The sequence below is a fragment of the Liolophura sinensis genome, chromosome 10 (genome assembly GCF_032854445.1).
Source record: "Liolophura sinensis isolate JHLJ2023 chromosome 10, CUHK_Ljap_v2, whole genome shotgun sequence".
NCBI classification, from domain to species: domain Eukaryota; kingdom Metazoa; phylum Mollusca; class Polyplacophora; order Chitonida; family Chitonidae; genus Liolophura; species Liolophura sinensis.
This window is the reverse complement of record NC_088304.1, coordinates 29826029-29847289: the sequence shown is the minus strand read 5'-3', so window position 1 is coordinate 29847289 and position 21261 is coordinate 29826029. Positions and strand designations below refer to the sequence as shown.

General features: G+C 40.3%; 1 protein-coding gene across 1 annotated transcript; it reads right to left on the bottom strand.

Moving 5' to 3' along the window:
• Nucleotides 1-1091: 1091 nt before the first annotated feature.
• On the bottom strand, nucleotides 1092-20749 carry LOC135476632 (orexin receptor type 2-like). Its single transcript, XM_064756721.1, has 2 exons — nucleotides 20426-20749; nucleotides 1092-3627 (listed from the first exon to the last, which is right to left on the bottom strand). Exon 2 carries the CDS (start codon nucleotides 2773-2775, stop codon nucleotides 1591-1593), a length of 1185 nt encoding a protein of 394 aa, XP_064612791.1. The 5' UTR covers nucleotides 2776-3627; nucleotides 20426-20749; the 3' UTR covers nucleotides 1092-1590.
• Between the last annotated feature and the right edge of the window lie 512 nt (nucleotides 20750-21261).

Genomic DNA, 21261 nt, shown 5'->3' with positions numbered 1-21261 from the left:
GTACCACGCAAAATTTAGGGGATGTATATTTTTGACGTTGAATTTGACAAATTTACTACATAAGCAGTAAGGCAGTTTCAATGCGCTCGTGTAACTTTTAGCTGAGCGACAATCAAAGCTTGTGTTAAAACTGGTTTCCTTGTGTGAGGGTTATCTCCCCTGTGTTGTTCGTTCAGCTCTATCCACTGATGATCACGTTTTGTGTGAGTAGCAGACGTACGACTAGATTCTGGCAGAAGTTTTGAGCAGATTCAAAGTCAACACAATCAGTGACAAGGCGGTGTGAAATCGATTGATTCAGTCCGTCAGGTTTTAAATTATTTGGGTGTTTTGGGCTGGCTAAGGTAGACTACCGAAGCATCGCATGTCTACTGAAGACAGCTGATTGATCAGTCCGACCTTCGCACAATACTGACACTTTCAGTTTGCTTCAGTATGTGACTCTAACCCGCTTAAACTTTGCTATCAACGTTGTTCAAATTAATGGCGGTACATGTACCCATGAAGTGTGATTTTGATCAAATAATATCTGGCGTGCCATTGCAACCATACCCGTCGCATTCACGGTGGGCGTTCTTAGCCTGTCACACCGTAGCACAAAATTCCGTTGCAAAGTATAAATATATTAATACACCCACGGCTATCAATATTTAGCAAGAGTATAGTTTAACTCTGTAGACCAACAAATGTTGATTTATATGATTGGTATTCCATTAAGGAAGAAGGAAACCGACAGAGCCCGCCGGAAACCCACGACCATCCGCAGGCTGCTGGGAGACCTATGAACGTTCGACGGGAGGAGAAGCCAGCATGAGCAGGACTTTAACTCACAGCTGCCGCATTTGGTGAGAGGCTCCTGAGTCATTGTGCCTCGCTGCCGCGCTAACCGCTCGGCCACGGAAGCCCCCCCCCCCCCCCCCCCCCCCCACCATCCCCTAACTTAAAGCCGCTGTCGGGACAACGTGAGCTGATATTAGGCTCGGGGATCTATTTGGTCAGTGGGACATGGCTTTAACCATCTGAGCCAGAGAAGCCTCAAAATCATCATTAACGTTACATTTTAACGGCAACGACAAACAACGCTATGGTTAGCATGAATACTTTATCACAGAGAGGCACTGATACAACATATAAGATACCGAATATATAATTTGATTTGATTCTTGGGAGACAATCAATTTGTCATGTACATGCACGCTAATAACTATCACAAATTGGTGCAGGTCACCAGCATGTCTGTAGTTCGACGGAAACCACATCTCCATATTTTATCAGACCGAGATCCGCAAATCTGATTCATTAACGGAAGTTGCCATAGAATCTGTATGAATTGTAATTTAGATATATGCACAATTATTTCGTCGCAATTTGCATACAGCTTGTGCGTCTTTCAACGGTTTTAAAAGAGTTAGATTGATTGACCTTAAAGCACATTACATCCGCACTGAAATACTGTCGAAGCACAATACACAAATATAAACATTATAACTCTCGGGTATGGAATACTCTGTCCATTCGTCAGCCTGCATGTTTCGCTGATATCTACAATACTGTGTACATTATTCTTTTCATCGGGTAATCGCAATCATCTTACGTCGCGCTGTTCGTCATAGATCCGTTTTTAACATAGCGAATCATTTTATTCACACTATGATTTGAGGTTTCGGTGTCATTTTCAGACTCTCTGCAGAGACAACTTCTGAACACTTTAAGGCACTCTTTTCTGAACTGTTGGTTAAGAAAGCCGTAGATTATTGGGTTGACGCAATTATTAATAAAATATGTCCGTAGGAAGAGGCTAAATACGACGTACTGTCCGTGTGAAAGAGTCTCGGTGAACGATGTTGAAATCGTGCTCATGGTCATCAGGGCCAAGCTTGGAAGAAAACTCATCACGAACACCACGCTGATGGTACAGAATATCGCGCTGGTTCGCGAAACATTGTACCTGTTATCGCGCTTTCGCTTCTTCTTTTTGATGGAATCTTGTAGTGAGTCCCGAGGCACGGCGCTCGCCTTCACGCCACTAGAGTTCAGACGGACAATCATGGCCGCCTTGCTGTCGTATGCGGACAAATCTTCACCAATGGGACGACGATTCCTCCGGTACAGCTTTCGGCCTATGATGACATACAGCAGTATGAGAACAGTCGCACCCGTAAGGAACGCTGTGCCCAGAATAATGAAGTACACCGTCGGGTACACGGTGTGTATGAGTTTGTCATCAATACTGCAGTCCACGCCATAAATACGTGGATATTGTTTGGGTGCCCGCATTTTTTTGCGCCCGAAGATTACTAGCGAAGGCCAGGCCAAAAGAAGGCCAACGCAAAGGGAGAGGAAAATGACTAGTCTACAACGGCGTATAGGCGACACCCTGAGAGGGTGACAAATCTTAAAATACCTGTCCATGGCTATGAATACCAAAGTAGCCACAGAGGTCATGACGCCAAGATAAATGACGAAGCGCATCACCTTACACAGAGCGGGGTTGTCGAAAGTGTAGCTGCGAGTGATGTCCAGCAGTTCCATGGGCATGCCTACTAAGCACGTGAACAGATCCAGAGTCGCTAACCACAGGATGAAGTTGTTCGCCGTGGAACGCTGAATCTTCTTTCCGTGAACGTAACACACTAGAGCGTTTCCAAGGAGACCAGCGATCATGAGAAACACGATCCAGCCAATCACAGGACCGAGAAACTTAAGCCTTTCCGCGTCCAGAGCCTCAAGAAGCGTCTGATTGTGAGACACATTACGAAAGGTGGGCTTCGCCATTTTTGATGTAATCCAATCTTCCCTTCACACAACCCCTATATGTAACACTTAAGCACAGCACATGCGTAATATGTACAATTCCAGAATTTGAACATAGCCTGATGGTTAAAGTACGATATTTCGAAAAAGCTTGGTCTCTTCGGGCGCAGAATTCGTTTTCACGTGACTCATGTATATTTTCTCCTTAAACACCAAGCCCGTACATTCAGTTAAAAAAAAACATGACGTTGCATTCTCAACGCGTATTCCCCTAATAACATGTAAAAGTCTCATATACATAAAAGTCGAGAAGCATGTCAAGGCTACGGTTTAATGACACTTTTTTGTTGAGCACAGTGCGTTTTAGGCAGAAGCCACGGGGCGGTGCGCCCCGTTGTAACTTTCTGTCGGCGTAAACAATGGCCAAGAAAATTCAAGACTCACGTCGTGTGTAAATAACCAAGCATCGAGGAATGCCGAGTGCGAGCAATATCCCCTAAGGGTATATCACATCCAAATGTCTCCGTCACTTAATACAATTCCGTTGCCGGAGTTCACTGAGCTCTCCAAGTCCGGGGTATATTAGAGTGCCCGCACTTTAGGTATTCTCTCTCCTATGCGTATTGAACTTGTCGCCAGCGGCGTATATCTCAGATCGAGGAATTTCACTGATGTATGACTGGCTAATCTTTCAGGAATGTACATCATCCGTTAACCCATCGGGATGTTGACTGTATGGCATGAATGCCAGCCAAACACTTCTGTAACCTTTCTGCGTCAATCTGGTCTCCCGCGCTGTCTCCCAATATCCGTATACGTGGGCTTCGATCGTTTTCCGTCAGGACCAGTTTTCAGTTCATATTGACATGGAGTCTGGAAAAAAATAAAAATAACATCTTTAAGTAATTGCCTCGGGATGGCTTATTGCTATGTTCAGACAATGGTCAGCGTCTGCCAATTCTGTGGAGTTTTCGTGCGAGGGACACTCTATACGTGTTGAGTGGACCAGTCGTTAGCATGTACCCAGAGAGCGAAGACCCCCACATTACATCGGCAGTTGCCAAGGTAATTGTGATGGAATTTATGGACTAGAGACGAAGTGGAAGTAACATTATACAGTAAAACTGGGTCGGGTTGTTTGCTGGGAGCTGTGCCTTGTACAAAAAGACCGGTATCTGTGATAAAATGATGCTATTTAGACCTGCTTCTGGCATCAGGAAGAGAAAGTATTGAGAGAATTGAGCCGGAGGAGGAAAAAGTAAAGAATAGCAATTATAGATGACGGATGAGACTTCGTTAAAACACGATGACAGATTTGACACACGACGTATTACTGGTGGTCAAAAGTTCATACCAAAAGGATGAACTTAAATCGAAGTTTATAATCCGAACTTAGTAGAAAACATTGGACTAAAAAAAAAAACGTTATACGCAGATGCATTACAAGGTGAGGCTGCAGATTCTGGTCAACGTTTGATACAGAAGTTATATCAGTCCGTATTAAATAGACATGACAGAGGAACAGTATGCAATCCAATTTTCTTTTTTGATACGCTAGAACCAAAGGCTAGATCAGTTCACATAGGCTTCGAACATTGGAACAGCGAAATCTTGGCCTTTATACTGCTCTTCTGCATGGACTGACGAATTGCACACTGTCTATAGTGTGTCTAGACTGCGAAAGAATGAATGATCACGGGCGAACGCCGCATCGGCAATATTTCAGCCATATCGTGGTGATCTGGGCCACTATGGTCTATTAGCATAAGATAGCAATAGAGATCCATCAACAGTTAGGTAATACTAGAACTATATTCTACACAAACAGGTTTATTCTTTTCACGATTAAAGGTACGATATAAGTGCCCTTGTTCAACATTATCCACTAATAATTTAGCGAAATTGGGCAAATCCAGTCGAATCGAATATGATTCTGGCTCTTTGTCAATAAAACGGGTTTCAGTTAGAGAGGGGCGTACAAGTTTATCTCGTGTGGGGCCGAAATATTGATAGTATATGGAAGCTGTGGTGAAAAAACATTACCTTCAAAGGGGGTTAAAGACGAGGTTTCACTCTTATTTTCTTTCTGTGATGTTTAGCCAAGGTTCCGTGTCTAACTATAAACTGATCAGTTTGCCGCCATATTTCACCAGCTCCCGCTTCGTGGGCACGTGGTGTGATCCACAGTACTGCACCCATGTGAACATAACCCTTCACATAGTAAAAACACGCATAATTGTCGTGTAAATTTTATTTATTTATTTTATTTGACTGGTGTTTTACGCCATATTCAAGAATAGTAAATTTTATTAAGAGAAAGATCGAACACTACAGAGCAATTTCTCCACTGTCGCAGACTTTAAATGCCCATTTAAAAAGGTTAAATTATATTTTGTCAGTATGAATTGCAGCCATAGGCCTACTAAAACGGGTATTGAATATTTTAATACGAATGAAATATGGACTAACCATGATCTCTACCACATGCTACGTTAATATAATGGCACGGTCAGTCGTTTGATTACTGTGAGTCTCGGACGTTCACATTATGGCCCAGATAGAAATGTTCTCTATACATGGTCAGTCTACTACATGTATTAGTACATGTGCTGCCTTGTAGTATTGGTACATTGTTTCTAGCCCGTGTGGCATGTTTACTTAATCCTCCGAATCTCTGGGTACCAGATCAATTAATCCTTTATCCCGTTTACCTTATCAGGACATCCTGACTGGACATTTACACGATAGTAAATAAAGGAGACCCTTGGGGATTTTGCCTACGTGAAATGACTACAGTGTATATATAGTGGTGACTTAATTGGAATTGCAGTTTCCGGGGTTAGATATCTAGGACTAAATATACCAAATAAAGTGCTAGGTTAATAGTAGTCCTGCAGCTTGTACTAGTTGCAATCTCCAGAAACCTATCAGAACGACGCCTGATTTATCTTGATTTACCCTAAATGACTATAAATTTCGTCCATGACTAACATTCCCATTTTTCCTGATTCTGAGAGTTCTACTGATTTTATAAAGTGTTTTGAAGTTTGCTTGGAACATGGGGTGATATTCTACCGGACAACTGTAAGCTTCAGCACCGAAAATAATATTTCGTGACATTCATTTGTTTCTAAAAATGCACCTTTGTGGGTGAAATATTACGTCGTTTAGTGATTTACGTTTTGTGTTGTCCGGATGCATTGCTGAATCAGCCCAAACCAATATAGTGTTGTGTTTAACTTTTCCGGATGCATTGCTGAATCAGCCCAAACCAATATAGTGTTGTGTTTAACCTTTCTGGATGCATTGCTGAATCAGTCCAAACCAATATAGTGTTGTGTTTAACCTTTCCGGATGGACTGCTTAATCAGCCCAAACTAATATAGTGTTGTGTTTAACCTTTCCGGATGCATTGCTGAATCAGCCCAAACTAACATAGTGTTATGTTTAACCTTTACGTAATATAATTACCGATGCTGCACCAGATTACCTGGAAACATGTAGCAGAAAAAAGAATAAATTTATTTCATAACTTCCTTGATACGTAAGCCCATACCACTCCATATGTATGAATTGCGCACTACACGAATAGATAAACGAATTTTCCACAACTAAAACACTCCCTAAATGGCTACACTACTACTTGAATGTATACCAATATAGGTATAGAAAACAGTACAGTACAAATGATGTAGAACATACAACACATCACAACAAAACCACAAAATAACGATGCTACCACTACATATATCTAGTATATACTACATATATACCAGAAAATCTTTTATATAGTACAACGATGACAACAGCTGTACAAAACATATAGACAATTTGGTTAAAAACTGAAATGAAACCAGATAACGTCGTGCTTTAAACAGTAAGGTACTGATACAAAGATTTGTAAAGCGGTGAAAACAAATGAAATGTATTTTACATGTACATAAAAACATCTCCTAGCCGCTATAAAACGACAAATGTACAAACTATACGGTTTTATGTACAGCATGAATAGACTGTTGGTTGTACATGTATTAACAGTGATACATAGGGCTCATTCCGTTCTCAGTCCACGGATTCGGCTATTCACAGAGGGTTTAAAAAAGTTAATTGTTCTACTCAAGGAGCAAAAACCTAAAGCACGGATGGAATTTCCAAACTTCCCCGTAATTGCTGTAGACCAGTACCTATTTGCTCGCTATCAACGGTACGTGGATCGTACCTCTCTACCACTAGGCAGTCGTAAAAGCAACCCGATGCGTCAATGTCAGCAACGATATAAAACACACAAAAATAGCTCGAGGACGGTGCTGTACCTCATGGCTAGCAGTATTTTACTCGTTTGGTGACAAGATATTGCAACAAAACCTACAGCAACGGTCCTCGGTAAATGATGATTAGACTTTCTTCAACCCAGGCGGAAAAACATCAAGCCTTTGTATTCTTACAAGTGTTGTTTACCTTACTTGACCCATACTTCTTACAGCGCAAGATCCCCTCTGCGCTCTTTCACATCTCTGCCACCACTAGCAAAGGTTGGTACAGAAATCGTGAACATTGCTAAGGTCAATGGGATCACGATAATGGGACAGGAGACAATTATCATTACAATCTATCTTAATCGGGCTGTTTCATTTACTAGCATGGTATTTATTCGAGGAAAACTCTACTCCGTGTACGACTGTCTAGTGTACGGTGCTGAGGCATGGGTGATACTGAGGATAAGGGAAACCGATTTGATTCGGTTAGAAACACATGGGACATGATGAGCAGACAGGAAAACGCCTTTCTTTGGAGAGAAACACGTGTTGTACGTTTAGCGCAAATAGGAAACAGGTTTTCTGCGGAATGAAACACGTCATGTGTATTCAATGGACATAGAAAACCGGTTTATCAGCAATATATGCTTCTTGGGTAGAGGAAATCGGTTTGTTTCGAAAAGAAAGATAAGATATACTTTCCGCAGATAGAGGGATCCGGTATGCACGGGGACACGCATGCAAAATTCGCTTAATGGAAAGAGGAAAACAGTTTAAATTACAAAGAAAAAAGGTCGCGCCTGCGTGATGAATGTCAATAGCATATAGACATTTTCCCCATCTATTTCAACAGACATTCACCTAAGACTTTTTGAAAGTTTCATCTGAGCTATTTTTGATCAAAGGAAAATACAAAGGCACCGGCAGCAAATAGAGAATACATTTACAGCCACTACATGCTTATCGTCTAAATCTGTCTTAACACTGTCAACAGTCTGAAGCATGACGAAATATTATAACCGCGCATATTTCGTCATTTAGCGAAAACAGTCTGCAAGGGAAGAAGTCGTGAAGAGAGTGACGATCGTGTTGAAAGTCAAGGACTTTTATTTATCAATTTAGTCTTTTCAGCGAAATGCTTATTTCCATAGAGTTTCGGGTCTATAATATTTATTTATTTGTTTGTTTTCACTTATATGACGTCGGCCGTGATAGGAAACCGGGCAGAACCCTAGGGAAACTCACGATCATCTGCAGGTTACTCGCAGTCCTTACCTCGTACGAACACATGAGCTGGACTTGAGCTCACAGCCATCGCACTGGTGAGGAGGTTGTGGGTCATTGAACCATTAGGGTACGGAGCATCCCCTCCTCTCCTCATCCCAGGTCAGTAATAGCCATAATATTCAACAGAGCGGTCAGAACTCGGCCTCTATTCATAGATTCTGATAAATCCTTTCTAGTTAGCTTCCGCCATCCTGAACTTCGGACTTCGTTCGTTTTCCCCCTAATACGATTCTTAAAACTGGCAGCAACAATCCAATTGGAGGAGTACAGAACCGCCGGCTAGATGAATGGGTGGGAAAGAAATGCGAACTGATATCTGCGTAAAGGTCAAACCATCAATTACTAGTAACAGCACGAGTAAGCGTTCTCAAACGGCGTTTTCTGCCAATTGCTCATCTATTATGGTGATCGTATACAGGAGCCGGAGAGATAGTCTCGGCAATATGACCAGCTCAACTTGCAGGAAATAAGTGCAGATTGATCTTTTTTTTAACATGCCATGCATGATACACACCAAAACAAATTTCAGATCAAGTTCAAGGAAATATGAATGGCAGTTTTATGGCCATATATAGTTAAACACAAAGTAGATACAATAAAGATAAAGTGAAAGTGGTTCATCGTCTTCACCAAAAGAACATAAAGCTTGAAGTAAATCGTTTTAAAATTTTTATCTTAGAGCTGAAAATTGGTTAGTTCTGCGGGTAGTATTTTTTAGATAAAAAAGAATATTTCTTTCGTTACAACTGATGTAAACAAACCCATGGCAATAAATGTTATAAATGTCTTTAGGTCTCCATGATAAATCAGCTCAAAAACACCACTGGAAGGGATGAGCTTTACGAGTAATGGACAAGACGATAATTTCCGTTTATCAAAAATTTACTAGATGTTCATACACTTGTATCAACGTACAACACTTTACTCTAGGTGTAGAATCCTACCAACTGTACACAACAGTGTTATCGGGGTTGAGGGTTAAGCACACAAACATATTTGTCATGAGAACAACTCTCATATGAGATAGACACCACTGTTGTCAGGGGCCATTATCAACGAACCAACTGTAAAACTGAACATTTAGTTCCAGTGTCTGTTCCTTCAAGTGAACTTCTAGCCATCGTTCACTGGTGGATAGATATAAGACAACAACACACAGACTAAAGCCTGAGACTACAGTGTGAGAGTTGGCATATGGTCACACGTAACCGGTGAAATACGGCTACAGCATAGAGAGTCAAACCAGAGCAACGACGACAGTGTGATAGCTGGCAAATGGTCACACGTAACTGGTGAAATACGGCTACAGCATAGAGAGTAAAACCAGAGCTGCGACGACAATGTGATAGCTGGCAAGTGGTCACACGTAACTGGTGAAATACGGCTACAGCATAGAGAGTAAAACCAGAACAGCGACGACGACAGTGTGATAGCTAAATGGTCACACGTAACAGGTGAAATACGGCTACAGCATAGACAGTAAAACAAGAGCAGTGATGACAGTGTGATAGCTGGCAAATGGTCACACGTAACTGGTGAAATACGGCTACAGCATAGAGAATAAAACCAGAGCTGCCACGACAGTGTGATAGCTGGCAAATGGTCACACGTAACAGGTGAAATACGGCTACAGCATAGAGAGTCAAACCACAGCAGCAATGACAGTGTGATAGCTGGCAAATGGTCACACGTAACCGGTGAAATACGGCTACAGCATGTAGAGTAAAACCAGAGCAGCGACGACATATGGTCACACGTAACCGCGGTGATATCGGGTCTCCTGTCAATTCTCACAGTTAGAGTTTCGTATGCGCCCTCTCAGCTAAATGACGTGGTCAAAATTAGGTAAACAAATGCGGTGATGTTAACAGCAATTTCTTAGACACCATTGATCTAGAATTACTAAAAATGCTGTGTTGTCGAAACATTAACATATAATAACATGAAAGTTGACACTCGCAGTGTTGGGATAACTATGGTTTCTGTCCACCGACAGGAAAAACGTCTGCATAACGTGCTCAGTCTATTCGTGAATTGTTTGAAACTATACTACGTATACATGTCCAGGAAACACTTTGAACAGACGTATGAAAATAGTGATTTGATCGGAATGACTCTTTATTTGACAGTTTATCAGTTTATAATAAATGGCTATGATTCCCAAGCAGTCCCTGTCATTGCAGCCATGCACTGTAAATTCATGGAATATAGTTTTTATGCAGAGTTAGAATGTCTTGTATGCGTGGTTACTGAATGCCAATAAACAATGCTCGTCCAGGGGGTCGATTTAACAATACCATGCATTTCTGCCCTGAGTCATAACTTAAAAATCAGTCAAAGTGCTTACTTTTTGATACAGGAAGTTGAAACTTGAAACTGATCTGATAAATACCGTTACTGTTGGAAAAGCTGAACAACATTAAAACAATATAACATAATCCTTTGTAACAGCGTAATATTTTGTAGCAATGGCACAATCAATTCTGCCATCACTCAGAAAACATATATGTAGTATTATGTAAATTTAAACAGATTAAGGTTTCAAGTTTTAAGGTTCCAAGCATAACTTTTTAAAATGGACGGATGGTTTTGTGGCATCAATAATTTGTGTACACGTATAGGTCACGTCGGACAACAGCTTCTTACACACATACAAAGTAATAAAACAAGCCCGTAATTACATTTGTCTTAGCGTTCCCTATTTATAATTGACCTAGACTGTGAGCTGTCATGGCGTCAACCAACGACCAATACAATCATGCCCGGCAGACATCTAAATGTAGAATGGGTGTCAAGCGGACGAATGTGAGTGTCTTAAGGATAGCAGTCCAAATCGACGATATAACATGGTGCTAGGGGGTTTGCAGGTGGCTACATGTACTATTGAAACATTTACATAAAGAGCTGGAATAAATAAAACCATAAAAGGCAAAATGCCTTTTTGTTATAGTTTTTTTTTTGTTATAACAGTTTGTTATAACCAGCACGTACCTGGGAAGATCTGCCAGCAACCTGCTAATGCCCAGTTTCCTCCCAACATCGTATAAGTGAAATATTCATGAGTACGGCGTAAAACGCCAATCAAATAAATACAACCAGCACAATACCCCTTTGCGCAACATGTCTGGACTATATTAAGCAATACACTATAGCAATACCATGATCTATTCTGCCATCACTCAGAAAACACATACTGAATTCCATAAACTTAACACATTCGTATTCGGAATGTACATGGTTAAGTTGACCCCTCCGGATACAGATGGCCCACGCACCAAGGCATGCTGACCTCGTATAGACAAACACTTTGTACAGGCCGAGCTCCATTTCTACTTGTATATGTATGTCAGAACATTGTCTGCAGTTCCCAAAGCACACTGTAAAAAACTGGACTAATGATCCAGTTAGAAATCAGACAAATGTGTTCCCAAGACATACCACTGACAATGATCGATATACTGCGACAACCCATTCATTTTTCATCTGTACGATCCCTTGTGAATCACCACATATAAGTATACCACATATAAGTTCACTAAAATTCACACGGAATATTTACTTATTTATTTTACTATTTGTTTTACCTATACGACGAGAGCCAGCATTGTTTCGGGATGAAAACGGACAGGGCCTAGGGTAATTCAATATCGAATTAGAACTAACTCTATAAGGCCACCCACGATTGTACCATGGATATATATATATATATATATATATATATATATATATATATATATATATGGTTGTACATAGGCCTATACAACCCTCTGTTATATAGAGATATTTCTCAAGCCCTATATATATGGACCACAAAGTATTACGCAATTTGCTATACTCTTTTTTCTGTTTTTATCTTATAAACCTTTCTGGTGTAAATACATGTGATAGTCTTCAATCGTAAACTGAACTGAAACCAGATGAGATAAGTAGCAAACGTGTTTATTTTAGATATGTATCTATATACCTACGACGATTTTTCTTTCGCTCCATATGGGGCGTATAGGGCCTACGTTCGTTGCAACAGAATATCTACTTTAAACATATCATGATCAATTTTTCAAAGTTGGGTTATATTCATATACATGCCCTAGTGGACAAATCACCACGTCCCGAAGTACTATGTCTCCAATATTCAACAGCTATCACACGAAATATATAGGAACACGTGCTTACAGTAGCACAGAGTAAAAGTAAAGTTGGGTTAAATATGCCACAATATGGAAAAGCTCTCATGAAAGTATCATATGTCCTCAATATACCAAACACTGATCACACGACATAACAACACGTACTTACAAATCAGTCATTTTTATATACGTCCTTTTATGGACAGGCTGGCCGGCTCTAAGTATCATGTCCCCAAATATACTCAACAAGGATCACGCGATATAAGAACAGTTACTTACAGTAGCTGAAGTGGGCCAAACCGTACCAGTGCTGACAGCCACATGTGTCTCAAATACGAGTTGGTCAGCGCGCCATTGTCATGCATGTGAGGCTCTACATCTAAAATAACCCAGGGTGCCGACAGGTCTAAGGACATGTATATAGATTCTCCGCCCAGTATATCTACTGTATATAGCGCCGTGTCAGTAGATGCATTTGATTTTAAGTAGAACTAAAAATCCCCTATAATATCAGCCCTGCAGCACCCGCTGTTAAGAACATGTCGCTTCTCACGTGGGGGTGGGGGTGGGGGGGGGGGGTGGCCACGCCCCTCTTTCTGCCACTTACATGTGTTTCGAAACACAGCACGAGACAAACAGCCCTGTAGTATTCCGACCCAATTAAGCACTTAATCCCTGAGTGGATTTGGCTCCGAAAATACACACGCATTAATTCCATAATTCCTAAACAGGAAATGCCCACGGTGTATCACAAATGGATTAAGTGTCAGCAGATTGACTTAATTTCGGTGTAGACCTTCATTCCACTCTGCATGTCTTAAATTTCCTGCTTCCTTATAACATAACCGTTCTGCATAGCACAGCTGGTAGAACATCCGCTTCGGAAGCGGTAGATCCAGGATCAATCCTGGGGCAAGTCACACCTAAGACTTTAAAAAAGGAAGTTGTAACTTCCTCGCTTGGCGTTCAGCATGAAGGGGATAGTGCAACGACTGGTTGACCCGTATCAGTATAATGGATCGGGTGAGGCAGCTTACTTACCTTCGGCAAGTCATCTCAGTGAAGCAGCACTAGATGAAAGAGCGGTGGAAATCCGTCCTGCAACAAGGAGGTTCTTTACATACACCCTAAAGATTCCTTCGTCGTCATATGACTGAAAAATTGTTGAGCACTCACTTCTTACAACATTAATTCTGACTTTGTTGACACCGTTATATCATGAAGCCCTACTGGAGGTCAACACGGGTGGCAAGGAATCCAGACAAGGCCGCCCGGGTAAGGGGTCTCTGAAGGTTGGTGTGAGGTGTACTCGGAGAAGAGGTCACAGTGGGTGAGAGGCTTGATTAGTATTTGGCTACATGGGATATGTTGGTACATGACATTAATGGTACAAACAAGTCTGTTTAGACAAATAATAATAACCACAGCGGACAACGTCTATTAACTGTGATGATTAATTACAAGCTCTACTGTCATCTCCACTTAAATGCTTCACAAAATAAAGTTCTCCAACTCTGGCAACTCCTCCAAATAACACACGGCTATACATAATTCAACGTTCGGAATTTAAAACTGGCATATTGTACATGTATCTTGATAGTGATAATTCATGTTAAATGCTATAAAATAGGAGTGTTAACCTTGTAATGTTAGATTAAAGTTTTATAAAATGTCAATTAGAATTTCAACACTTTACGAAATGATTAATTAGGAAAGTTTACGATCTCATGTAAACTCGACACTTTTCAGTGTTACGCCCCGCACTATAAATTTCAAAAATATTGTAAACTAATATTAGGTTACAGCCTGCAAACATTTGATTCGTGTTTTACGCGATACTCAAGAATATTTCACTTATAAGACGGCGGCCAGCATTATGGTGGGAAGAAATGTGGCGTGATATTTTAACACTATTTTAACATGAAACAAATGGCGACATTTTAACATTTGCGTTTAACCACATTTTCCCGTGCATATTAGTCCTGTTATATCCATTCCTGTGCATATTAGCCCGGTTGTATCTATTCCTGTCCATATTAGTCCTGTTATACCTATTACTGTGCATATTAGTCTGGTTGTATCTATTTCTGTGCATATTAGTCCTGTTGTATCTATCCCTGTGCATATTAGTCCTTTTGTATTTATCCCTGTGTATATTAGTCCTGTTCTATTTATCCCTGTGTATATTAGTCCTGTTGTATTTACCCCTGTGTATATTAGTCTTGTTGTATCTATCCCTGTGTATATTAGTCCTGTTGTATCTATCCCTGTGTATATTAGTCATGTTGTGTCTATCTCTGTGTATATTAGTGTTGTTGTATTTATCCCTGTGTATATTAGTCCTGTTGTATTTATCCCTGTGCATATTAGTCCTGTTGTATTTATCCCTGTGTATATTAGTCCGGTTGTATTTATCCCTGAGTGTATTAGTCCCGTTGTATTTATCCCTGTGCATATTAGTCCTGCTGTATAATAAAATATACAGATCATGGCATCTCATCTATTGATCATGACATAAAGTATCGTAGACATGGTGTAGCAATTTTTCATAATCATCGGCATGATTTACTGCAATATATCCTAGCCATAGTTTATTAAAGTATTCTAAATCACGATTTAGTATAAATAAAGTATCCCAGCTTTGATTTAACAAAGTATCGTAATCCTTCTTTTATTACGACCGTTCAGATTAAGACGCGTGTGATATAGAACAAAAACCCTGATTGTACCGCCTCCAGGTACGGATGAACGTATTATTATTATTACCTTTCTATGGTTTTTAATCGCGACAGTATGGGAATCAAAAGTGGATTACGTGTTTAACTTCACTGGCACACTTTCTGCGAAGACAACTAGCTTTTTAAGAGTGCTTGGTGTGTACACTTTGAAAATTGTTCACACAACTTGAACGGCATCAAAGGCAATGGAATCTTCCTGACTTTCAGGCTGGTGTCGGAATGGTGTGCTGGCCATTATTTGGGACGGCAAAATTGTCGCACACTATTTGTTGTCTTGAACTTTTTTACATTGTTTTTGCCTGTCTCTACCTACCTGCCGGCCGCAACGTAATAGTTGCAAGGGGGTAAGCTTGATTTGTCCACGGGCGTAGGTATAATTTTGTACCGTGTTAAATCGCTCTCAACCTTCATAGTTGTGGTGTACTAAAAACATAAAATGTCTGTCTTGGTGTCACGTGATTGTACATTTGGAGAGTCCCGCGTGGGGCATGTGTAGGCAGACTCTACAGGAGTGTAGTTTAACAATTGTGTGTTTGATCGCTTACAGGATGAGTTAAATCATGACAGATTGTTACCTACAATGTACATAGGCAGGTGTTATCACGTATTGACATTCCATAAGATATGATAACAGGACTCGCTGCTACTCTGAATCAGTCAGCTCCTAATACAAAAATGTACGATCTACTACAACCCGCGCATGTGTACACATGTGAGTCAGAGCTGTCTAACCGAACAAACACCGTCAGTGTTTATCAACTTTGAATACACAATGATGAATATCTATAAGTATCACAGGGATTGCTCTTGTTAGTTAGGTCATGATCATATAAACCGTGTACAAATCACTGTCTAGTTTGACGAACTGTTCCCAACAATGTAGGCCTGTATGCATTCGGTTTCCGTACCGATTTTTGAAATGATTTTTATTTGAATTTTGGTGTTTCTTTTTTATCACAATACAGCATGAAGGTCCAACCACACTGCTCTGGGTGCCTGTATCATAGGCCCGCTCATTAACCGACAAGGCCATTGTGATGAGAAGTCACTCACTCTAAACGTATAATTTAAACTATATATACGCAAACTCGCTGTTGATCTACGTGTTACAGTCCAAGTTACACTTCTTCTAAGTTAGACTCTATTTAACTTAGACTTTATGTATGGTTTACGTTTAACTCTTCGTTGTTCCAAAGCTTTATTTTCAGAATCTGCTAACGATGTAACATTAAAGAATGAGTACTAAATGAAATCCGAGCATGAAAGTGGGCACACCGAGACACATCTGAATATATCCATGCATACCAAGTTCCAATCACTACGCTAAAATGCTCACGGACCAAAAAAGTTAAAAAAATGTTTTGAAAGTTTTAAAAATAGTAGGGTCTACTGACTAAACTGATATCTATAGTCCTGTATATAATTTAAACAAACTGAAAAAGTAAAATAATAAAAGCGAACCTTAGATAATAACGTCTTTTCCAGTTAAAGGCTGGCCATCCTAAGATTGGTCTAACCTGCAAGATAGGAAATCCTTAAAGATGTGTAGTTTTGGTTTTTGCGAGATCAGTGCATGGACTATATAATGTTGTAAACTGCACTTACAAAATATTATATCTCGCAAGTCGTTTTTCTTCGAAACGCTTGCTTTAACTACGTGCGTGACAAAATACAGGTCACCACAAACCCTGACATGTTGATAAGGCCTGCCAAATCGCAAATGTCCGGGGGTTTTGCGTACCTGATTATGACTGGAGTAAACATATACGTGATCTCGCGGAAACGGGCATGTCAGTGTGGACGGGTGCGAGATGAACGTCTGGTCACCTGTGTGCGTGCTCTCCTATAACATAACAAGCCTATAGGCGTCGTCGCTGACATTACTGCACGACACTTTGTCACTTTGCTGTAGATGCCTTCAAGTTTGGAAGGCAATAGAGGACTTCAAGTCACCTCACTACCTCAAACTGTTAAATACGTGGCGAGGTAGCAAGGTAGAGGAGGGAGGCAACCAGGTAACGAGGCAGCGAAATAGCTTTAATAGCGAGGTAACTTGCTTACAATGCGATATATATATATATATATATATATATATATATATATATATATATATATATATATATATATATATATATATATATATATATATATATATATATATATATATTTATATATATCCGCTTAATTTGACTACCGCTGTTCGTTACCTCCCTGTCTAACAAAGGTTGAGGCAGCGAGGTAGCTAAAGAGTTTTATCTTCGCGTCCATACTCCAGGGACATGTACCAGCTGGAAAGAGTTAAATAACAAACTACAGTGGGAAAATGACAAGGGCCTAAGAGACATTCAGATGTACTATACCTTCCAGTTACAAGTAACGTCGATGAAATACAACCGTAAGGCAGTATAAAACAACATAAAGATGGGGATTCGGAACACAATCGTCTTCCTTCCTCTTCGCGTGAATGGGCTATATTATTGCGAATTTCGTATTTTGAGTCAGACTCACTTGCTATGGTTACGAGGATGACAACTGACCACGGAGAGCATGCACCGGTATGCATTCTCTACGCCCACGAGTAGACTCGTCACTATAACAAAGTGTTGTTCAAAGCGAAGTGTTATCCTGTTGATTTGTCGTATGTCACTCATGAGTTTTAAGGATACCGATGTGTAAGCTTATATTTACACAAGGCAACCGCAAATACATAAAGGTTCGGATTGTGTGTGGATGTCGCCTGAAGGTACGGGCTTGTCGGCAGGGGATTCCCCTTGTCAGTGATATAAGAACCGTACTCGGGTCTCTCAATGTAGCCAGGGTTACACGAATTGCCCTGTAATTTGTCAGCGCATGACAGGCTTCACTACTAACCAGCTGGTACCATCTAGCATAGTGTATAGACTCATATAAGATTAAATAGAAATGACATTTAAAACAACATCGAGTGTGTCACGCAACACTCAGCCCTGTACATTTACCTCCTCGAGTACTGATTTCAGAATGTTTATGTCTACAAATAATAGAATTTGAGTTTTTTTACTTGTTAGATTTGCTTTAGTGATTTATATAAAGGTGAACTATCAGAATTTCCTTCAGTGATAATAGTGATATTTTGCACAGTTTATAAATATCGCTTCTGTTTTTACATTTTTGATAGTTAACACCCAGACACCATGACGTGAAAAAAAGAAATATTTGTGTCATTTTCTGAGCTCAGCAGCATGACGTCATAATACATGTATATTGTATGTCACTCAACTGCGAGACATGACCTCATACACGCGCTTGGGAATATCAAGGTCAACTGCAATGGAATAAGTTTGCCGTTGATTGGTCTAAAATGTATGACCTCTGTATTACCGCGGTGTTAAACCCTTAAATATTATAATAAATGCTTCCAATCCTCCACCACTGCCAAAATGTTGGATTTACCATTATGGAAGTATATATTATGGAAGTGTGTATATATATAGGCCCTATATATATATATATATATATATATATATATATATATATATATATATATATATATATAAACTGAAACACGACGGCGGCCAGCATTATGGCGGGAGGAAACCGGGCAGAGCCCGGGGGAAACCCACGACCATCCGCAGGTTGCTGAAGGACTTTCCGACTTTCGATCGAAGAGGAAGCCAACATGAGCTGGACTTGAACTCACAGCGACCGCATTGGTGAGAGACTCCTGGGTCATTACGCTGCGCTAGCGCGCTAACCAACTGAGCCACGGAGGACCCGCCAACCGACAAAAACTGTCGTTCGCTCTCCAAGATGAATGGCAATGAATGGCAACGAATCCCACGTCATCTTATCAGACGACTGACTTTTCCTATGAGTCGGAGAGTTTTTGCATGCATTGCAGCAAGGGGTGGCCACACGCGATATTGATTGGTTTTGACACTGACTGATTTTAAAAATAATCAACTTTTTGTATACTGTGCCAGTTGTTAACCAAGATGTGATGACTATTTTTCTACCCCTGCCCTGTTTGTTCACTTGTAAAATAATTTGAGGGCTACTTTGTCCGTTCTTACTCAAGACTTTCAATATCTTTCAGCTGGGGAACAATTTATTAGTGTTATTGTTGCGGAAATTCAGTTTATGTCGATTGCGTAATTCTCGACAAGATTCTGTGAAATGATAATCTCTGGAACAGCCAACCCACTTGTGTTTTATTTCCTAAATGTCACTCGTAACAAATGTCAAGCGCTATCATAATATTAAGCTTTCCAGACCATTTATATAAAATAGTCCTAGCAGGAAGTTTGCCCATCTCGGGCAAAGTGCAACGGGATTGCTTTTCAGTAAAAGTGTCAATTTTTAAGCATAGACCTAAACTGATCGCCTCTATCACACAACAGGAATGCAAAAGACAAGTAATAACGTATCATGACTAACATAGCTGTACGTTTAACCATGCCTACTGACATGAGCACATGTTAAAAGGTGCAGTGTGTTGATTTGACATACTTGTATTGTTTAAACAGTTAAACAATTAAAAACAACTATACATCGATGTATACATACACACATTTGATTCCGGTTAACGCCATACTGAGGAATATTTCACTATCAGCAAAGGTGCCCAACCTCATGGAGTTTAGGAATCGCTTAGTGTTACATGTATGTCGTAAATACGACTAGGAAAGTAAAAAAATGTTTGAAATTAAGAAAACATTATGACAAAATGTGATGGAGAAATAAATTCAAATGAACTTTCGTCCAATATATGGAGCTACGTTTTGGAAATCATAAATTATTCATCGTTATAAAATCACCAGCATTTATTTTTTTCCCTACCTGTCACGCTAGAGGGTTCATACACGATGCATCAGATTATTCCAAAATATACAGAAGAAGCTCATGTTTTGGCCTGAATAAAAGTTAATTATAGGCTGATAGCTATAACTGTTACTGTGAATAAGCTTCACGGCATGTCTCATCTAGGCCGACATCAAAACTAACGTACAGATTTTACTGGTGGTGTCACCGCCTGGAGGTCAACATGTAGTTTTAACTTTAACTATGTAAGACCACCACAACAAAGAATGCATTAGAATTACGACTGCCTTGAGCTATATACTTATGCAGCTATATTTATACACAGGTCTGTTGCGTTCTGTATTAGCGATGGGACATTTGTCTGGCACATTGCCTGCAGGTGTACGCAAATCTCAAATATAGGACAACGACATGTTAAACATAATATTGAAGAGAAAGTTAAGTGTGTGATAAAGAAACTTACCTCGTACGACTTTCACATAATGTGAATCCGTGAAATTAGGGTCCTGTATGAAACCACCACTTCAGGAATGTAACAGAATACCGGTATCTATCACGGCATACAGTCTGACACACACTGTTGTCAGTTTAAGGCTGTAGTAACAGCGGCGGGCTTGTGTCATGGTTTGTGGAGATCGCCTGCACACAAGCTGCAGCCTTCCACAAGTTCGCTGACACAAAAGTTCGTAGTTGCTCTTCGTCTGAGTCACCTTATATATTTACCTTTATCGGTTGACAACCCACCTGCTCTTACATAGGCTTGTATATCTATACATGAATATCTAGATCCACTTATCTATACATCTGTGCGACAAAGCTCGACCACTCCACCTCGGCGGCGTAAGCCTGCACCATAAGCTGTAGAACAGTTGATATCGAAATAGGTCAGAGCTGCTTAAGAATGCGACACCGTTCATTTTCCCCCCTTTTCTTTTTAGCATATCCGTACACATAGTGTCGGCCAGCGTGCACATCTATGTGACCGGGTTAATTGTCTCAGAGAATACCGTCACTCTGTTATTTTGTCTATTATTTTTGATTTGTCATCTTTTTTGGTGATATTTGGAGGCCAGGTTTCAGGTCGAAAAAGTATAGGGGTATTCTGTATGTGTATCTCAAACGATATATATCAGAGTGAACTGACTGCACTACTTCTTCGGATACGAAACAGTGGCTTATAACCTCTATAGAAAGCTTGAAGACGGCCTTACCAGTCCCTGTCCAGGCGCTGTTGGGAGTATGAGACGTCTAACGGTTTGTGCAAATCAGCAACAGCCAGAATCCAGTCCTATGCGTCAA

Coding starts and splice junctions, on each gene's coding strand:
- LOC135476632 (XM_064756721.1), bottom strand. CDS start 2,775: ATGGCGAAGCCCACCTTTCGTAATGTGTCTCACAATCAGACGCTTCTT.